Source organism: Rhinichthys klamathensis, unplaced genomic scaffold (assembly GCF_029890125.1).
Source record: "Rhinichthys klamathensis goyatoka isolate OS25496 unplaced genomic scaffold, OSU_Roscu_1.1 h1tg000703l_1, whole genome shotgun sequence".
Taxonomy (NCBI): domain Eukaryota; kingdom Metazoa; phylum Chordata; class Actinopteri; order Cypriniformes; family Leuciscidae; genus Rhinichthys; species Rhinichthys klamathensis.
The window spans coordinates 297293-305000 of NW_026607124.1; the positions used below are offsets into that span (position 1 = coordinate 297293).

Consider the following 7708-nt stretch of genomic DNA (forward strand, 5'->3'; position numbering starts at 1 on the left):
ATAGATGCACTTTTATCATGGACAGATGCACTTTTATGATGGATAGATGCACTTTTATCATGGACAGATGCACTTTTATGATGGATAGATGCACTTTTATCATGGATAGATGCACTTTTATGATGGACAGATTCACGTTTATCATGGATAGATGCACTTTTATCATGGACAGATGCACTTTTATGATGGATAGATGCACTTTTATCATGGACAGATGCACTTTTATGATGGATAGATGCACTTTTATCATGGATAGATGCACTTTTATGATGGACAGATGCACGTTTATCATGGATAGATGCACTTTTATGATGGATAGATGCACTTTTATCATGGATAGATGCACTTTTATGATGGATAGATGCACTTTTATGATGGATAGATGCACTTTTATGATGGATAGATGCACTTTTATGATGGACAGATGCACTTTTATGATGGATAGATGCACTTTTATGATGGATAGATGCACTTTTATGATGGATAGATGCACTTTTATCATGGATAGATGCACTTTTATGATGGATAGATGCACTTTTATGATGGATAGACGCACTTTTATGATGGATAGATGCACTTTTATGATGGACAGATGCACGTTTATCATGGATAGATGCACTTTTATGATGGATAGATTAGGGGTGGGAATCTCTAGGCACCTCACGATTCGATTCGATTACGATTCAGAGGGCTGCGATTCGATGCTAAATCGATTATCAGAATCTTTTTTTTGTGTGTGTGTGACTATAAATACTTTGCTTTAAAAGTAGAAAGTAATGACCCATAAAGAATTAACGTACAATATATTTTATTAACATTGCAAAGAACCAACAGGAAAATACATGTGTGTCTGAACTAGCAGCAGCATATTTGTAGTAAATTAATAATATAACAACGACCGGTAACGTTACAGCCGAGTGTTTTTCCTCCTCTGGCTGGAAACGTGTCATATGGCTTCTCATATGTGTCTTGTTTCCGAAATATTTTAGTTTTACTCTACAAAGCTTACAACTAGTGTGGCTCTTGTCCAGCTCCTTTCCCCCTTCAACTTCAGAAGCCAAAATATTTCCACACGTCAGCTTTTAACGAGGAGGGTGTTTGGATTTGGCGCTCAGCCATCGCGTCCGCGTCTGTTACGTGCACGCCACAGACGGTCCGGCCACTGCACTTCCGCGCTTCAGAGTTCCGTCTTTCGCGTTCCGTCAATATTACGTTATTATAAATATATATCTAAAAATTTTTTCTTTTTTTTGAAAATCGATTTTTGACAATTGTGAATCGATTCAGAATCGTCCACGTCCGCATCGCGATGCATCTAAGAATCGATTTTTTCCCCCACCCCTAGGATAGATGCACTTTTATGATGGACAGATGCACGTTTATCATGGATAGATGCATTTTATGATGGATAGATGCACGTTTATCATGGATAGATGCACTTTTATGATGGATAGATGCACTTTTATGATGGATAGATGCACTTTTATGATGGATAGATGCACTTTTATGATGGACAGATGCACGTTTATCATGGATAGATGCACTTTTATCATGGATAGATGCACTTTTATCATGGATAGATGCACTTTTATCATGGATAGATGCACTTTTATCATGGATAAATGCACTTTTATCATGGAAAGATGCACTTTTATCATAGATGGATGCCCTTTTATGATGGAAAGATGCACTTTTATGATGGATAGATGCACTTTTATCATGGATAAATGCACTTTTATCATGGATAGATGCACTTTTATCATGGATAGATGCACTTTTATCATGGATAGATGCACTTTTATCATGGATAGATGCACTTTTATCATGGATAGATGCCCTTTTATGATGGAAAGATGCACTTTTATGATGGATAGATGCACTTTTATCATGGATAAATGCACTTTTATCATGGATAGATGCACTTTTATCATGGATAGATGCACTTTTATCATGGATAGATGCACTTTTATCATGGATAGATGCACTTTTATGATGGATAGATGCACTTTTATCATGGATAAATGCACTTTTATCATGGATAGATGCACTTTTATCATGGATAGATGCACTTTTATCATGGATAGATGCACTTTTATCATGGATAGATGCACTTTTATCATGGATAGATGCACTTTTATGATGGACAGATTCACGTTTATCATGGATAGATGCACTTTTATCATGGACAGATGCACTTTTATGATGGACAGATGCACGTTTATCATGGATAGATGCACTTTTATGATGGATAGATGCACTTTTATCATGGATAGATGCACTTTTATGATGGACAGATGCACGTTTATCATGGATAGATGCACTTTTATGATGGATAGATGCACTTTTATCATGGATAGATGCACTTTTATGATGGATAGATGCACTTTTATGATGGATAGATGCACTTTTATGATGGATAGATGCACTTTTATGATGGACAGATGCACTTTTATGATGGATAGATGCACTTTTATGATGGATAGATGCACTTTTATGATGGACAGATGCACGTTTATCATGGATAGATGCACTTTTATGATGGATAGATTAGGGGTGGGAATCTCTAGGCACCTCACGATTCGATTCGATTACGATTCAGAGGGCTGCGATTCGATGCTAAATCGATTATCAGAATCTTTTTTTTGTGTGTGTGTGACTATAAATACTTTGCTTTAAAAGTAGAAAGTAATGACCCATAAAGAATTAACGTACAATATATTTTATTAACATTGCAAAGAACCAACAGGAAAATACATGTGTGTCTGAACTAGCAGCAGCATATTTGTAGTAAATTAATAATATAACAACGACCGGTAACGTTACAGCCGAGTGTTTTTCCTCCTCTGGCTGGAAACGTGTCATATGGCTTCTCATATGTGTCTTGTTTCCGAAATATTTTAGTTTTACTCTACAAAGCTTACAACTAGTGTGGCTCTTGTCCAGCTCCTTTCCCCCTTCAACTTCAGAAGCCAAAATATTTCCACACGTCAGCTTTTAACGAGGAGGGTGTTTGGATTTGGCGCTCAGCCATCGCGTCCGCGTCTGTTACGTGCACGCCACAGACGGTCCGGCCACTGCACTTCCGCGCTTCAGAGTTCCGTCTTTCGCGTTCCGTCAATATTACGTTATTATAAATATATATCTAAAAAAAATTTCTTTTTTTTGAAAATCGATTTTTGACAATTGTGAATCGATTCAGAATCGTCCACGTCCGCATCGCGATGCATCTAAGAATCGATTTTTTCCCCCACCCCTAGGATAGATGCACTTTTATGATGGACAGATGCACGTTTATCATGGATAGATGCATTTTATGATGGATAGATGCACGTTTATCATGGATAGATGCACTTTTATGATGGATAGATGCACTTTTATGATGGATAGATGCACTTTTATGATGGATAGATGCACTTTTATGATGGACAGATGCACGTTTATCATGGATAGATGCACTTTTATCATGGATAGATGCACTTTTATCATGGATAGATGCACTTTTATCATGGATAGATGCACTTTTATCATGGATAAATGCACTTTTATCATGGATAGATGCACTTTTATCATAGATGGATGCCCTTTTATGATGGAAAGATGCACTTTTATGATGGATAGATGCACTTTTATCATGGATAAATGCACTTTTATCATGGATAGATGCACTTTTATCATGGATAGATGCACTTTTATCATGGATAGATGCACTTTTATCATGGATAGATGCACTTTTATCATGGATAGATGCACTTTTATGATGGATAGATGCACTTTTATCATGGATAAATGCACTTTTATCATGGATAGATGCACTTTTATCATGGATAGATGCACTTTTATCATGGATAGATGCACTTTTATCATGGATAAATGCACTTTTATCATGGATAGATGCACTTTTATCATGGATAGATGCACTTTTATCATGGACAGATGCACGTTTATCATGGATAGATGCACTTTTATGATGGATAGATGCACTTTTATCATGGATAGATGCACTTTTATGATGGATAGATGCACTTTTATGATGGATAGATGCACTTTTATGATGGATAGATGCACTTTTATGATGGACAGATGCACGTTTATCATGGATAGATGCACTTTTATGATGGATAGATTAGGGGTGGGAATCTCTAGGCACCTCACGATTCGATTCGATTACGATTCAGAGGGCTGCGATTCGATGCTAAATCGATTATCAGAATCTTTTTTTTGTGTGTGTGACTATAAATACTTTGCTTTAAAAGTAGAAAGTAATGACCCATAAAGAATTAACGTACAATATATTTTATTAACATTGCAAAGAACCAACAGGAAAATACATGTGTGTCTGAACTAGCAGCAGCATATTTGTAGTAAATTAATAATATAACAACGACCGGTAACGTTACAGCCGAGTGTTTTTCCTCCTCTGGCTGGAAACGTGTCATATGGCTTCTCATATGTGTCTTGTTTCCGAAATATTTTAGTTTTACTCTACAAAGCTTACAACTAGTGTGGCTCTTGTCCAGCTCCTTTCCCCCTTCAACTTCAGAAGCCAAAATATTTCCACACGTCAGCTTTTAACGAGGAGGGTGTTTGGATTTGGCGCTCAGCCATCGCGTCCGCGTCTGTTACGTGCACGCCACAGACGGTCCGGCCACTGCACTTCCGCGCTTCAGAGTTCCGTCTTTCGCGTTCCGTCAATATTACGTTATTATAAACATATATCTAAAAATTTTTTAATTTTTTTGAAAATCGATTTTTGACAATTGTGAATCGATTCAGAATCGTCCACGTCCGCATCGCGATGCATCTAAGAATCGATTTTTTCCCCCACCCCTAGGATAGATGCACTTTTATGATGGACAGATGCACGTTTATCATGGATAGATGCACTTTTATGATGGACAGATGCACTTTTATGATGGATAGATGCACTTTTATGATGGATAGATGCACTTTTATCATGGATAGATGCACTTTTATGATGGACAGATGCACGTTTATCATGGATAGATGCACTTTTATGATGGATAGATGCACTTTTATCATGGATAGATGCACTTTTATGATGGATAGATGCACTTTTATGATGGATAGATGCACTTTTATGATGGATAGATGCACTTTTATGATGGACAGATGCACGTTTATCATGGATAGATGCACTTTTATCATGGATAGATGCACTTTTATCATGGATAAATGCACTTTTATCATGGGTAGATGCACTTTTATCATAGATGGATGCCCTTTTATCATAGATGGATGCCCTTTTATGATGGAAAGATGCACTTTTATGATGGATAGATGCACTTTTATCATGGATAGATGCACTTTTATCATGGATAGATGCACTTTTTATCATGGATAGATGCACTTTTATCATGGATAGATGCACTTTTATCATGGATAGATGCACTTTTATCATGGATAGATGCACTTTTATCATGGATAAATGCACTTTTATCATGGATAGATGCACTTTTATCATAGATGGATGCCCTTTTATGATGGAAAGATGCACTTTTATGATGGATAGATGCACTTTTATCATGGATAAATGCACTTTTATCATGGATAGATGCACTTTTATCATGGATAGATGCACTTTTATCATGGATAGATGCACTTTTATCATGGATAGATGCACTTTTATCATGGACAGATGCACTTTTATGATGGATAGATGCACTTTTATGATGGATAGATGCACTTTTATGATGGATAGATGCACTTTTATGATGGATAGATGCACTTTTATGATGGACAGATGCACGTTTATCATGGATAGATGCACTTTTATCATGGATAGATGCACTTTTATCATGGATAGATGCACTTTTATCATGGATAAATGCACTTTTATCATGGATAGATGCACTTTTATCACAGATGGATGCCCTTTTATGATGGACAGATGCACTTTTATGATGGATAGATGCACTTTTATCATGGATAAATGCACTTTTATCATGGATAGATGCACTTTTATCATGGATAGATGCACTTTTATCATGGATAGATGCACTTTTATCATGGATAAATGCACTTTTATCATGGATAGACGCACTTTTATCATAGATGGATGCCCTTTTATGATGGAAAGATGCACTTTTATGATGGATAGATGCACTTTTATCATGGATAGATGCACTTTTATCATGGATAGATGCACTTTTATCATGGACAGATGCACTTTTATCATAGATGGATGCACTTTTATGATGGATAGATGCACTTTTATCATAGATAGATGCACTTTTATCATGGATAGATGCACTTTTATCATGGATGGATGCACTTTTATGATGGATAGATGCACTGTTATCATGGATAGATGCACTTTTATGATGGATAGATGCACTTTTATCATGGACAGATGCACTTTTATCATGGATAGATGCACTTTTATCATGGATGGATGCACTTTTATGATGGATAGATGCACTTTTATGATGGATAGATGCACTGTTATCATGGATAGATGCACTTTTATGATGGATAGATGCACTTTTATTATGGACAGATGCACTTTTATCATGGACAGATGCACTTTTATCATGGATAGATGCACTTTTATCATGGATAGATGCACTTTTATCATGGACAGATGCACTTTTATGATGGACAGATGCACTTTTAACATGGATAGATGCACTTTTATCATGGATAGATGCACTTTTATCATGGATAGATGCACTTTCATCATGGATGGATGCACTTTTTTGAGCTTCAAACGGTTGGTTGCAATTCACTGCCATTATAAAGCTCAAAGCGTCAGGGTGTTTATTAATAAGCTATAACTCCGATTGTATTCGCCTGAAAGAAGAAAGTCACATACACCTAGGATGACTTGTGAACTATCCCTTTAAAACTGAATACTGAAAAAACAGAAATTCCAAATCATTCTGACCCAGAGATGCGTTTCTCACTCTCATCAGGTGGAGGATGGACAGAACCCGATCCGGTGGATTTTGAGCTGCTGGTTATGATGATCTCCACAGTAGAACCAACATCGGCCACCTGTCAGGTGCGGACCTCATACCTGCCCGAGGAGATCCTGTGGGGGTACGAGTTCCCGCCCATCGTGTCGCTCTCGTCGATGGGAAAATACGTGGCGGATCTCGCATACTTCGACAAAGTGGTGAAAACTAAGACCCCGCCCCTTTTTAAACAGACTCCGCCCCCTTTCAAACAGACCCCGCCCAGTGGCACCCGTGAAACGGACCCGGAGAAAATGCGCCTGGAGCAAAGCTACCGAGAGGGAAGCGATGAGAGACAGAGCGTTCGCATTAGTAACGTATGAAATACATAATCTATCTCCGATAAATATAGAATGATTTGATATGTTGATAATCTTCAGCGGCGCGTTTAAACCAGGATTTTTGCATATGGGATAAACTGCGTAGCATAACACCAATGTCCTTAAAATCAATTAATTGAAGTTATTGGTAACACTTTAACTTATGTTAACTAATGAACCTTATTGTAATGTATTAACTGACATGATGATACATTATGAGCAATATATTTGTTACAGTATTTATTAATCTTTGTTAATGTTAGTTAATAAAAATACAGCTGTTCATTGTATGTTCATGTTAGTTCACGATGCATTAATTAATGTTTACAAATACAACCTTTGATTTGAATAATGTATTAGTAAATGTTGAAATAAATTTTAACTAAGATTAACAAATGCTGTAGAAGTATTGTT

The 7708-nt window shown here is 36.8% G+C and overlaps 1 protein-coding gene across 1 annotated transcript in view; it reads left to right on the forward strand.

Annotated features, from left to right (window-relative positions):
• The window catches only part of LOC130076879 (ATP-sensitive inward rectifier potassium channel 10), a 41582-nt gene extending 34178 nt beyond the window's left edge, over positions 1-7404 (forward strand). The window contains exon 6 of the mRNA XM_056242162.1: positions 6933-7404. Coding sequence (XP_056098137.1) covers positions 6933-7297 — 365 coding nt within the window. The 3' untranslated portion in view covers positions 7298-7404. The remainder of the gene's footprint in view (positions 1-6932) is intronic.
• Positions 7405-7708: the final 304 nt, after the last annotated feature.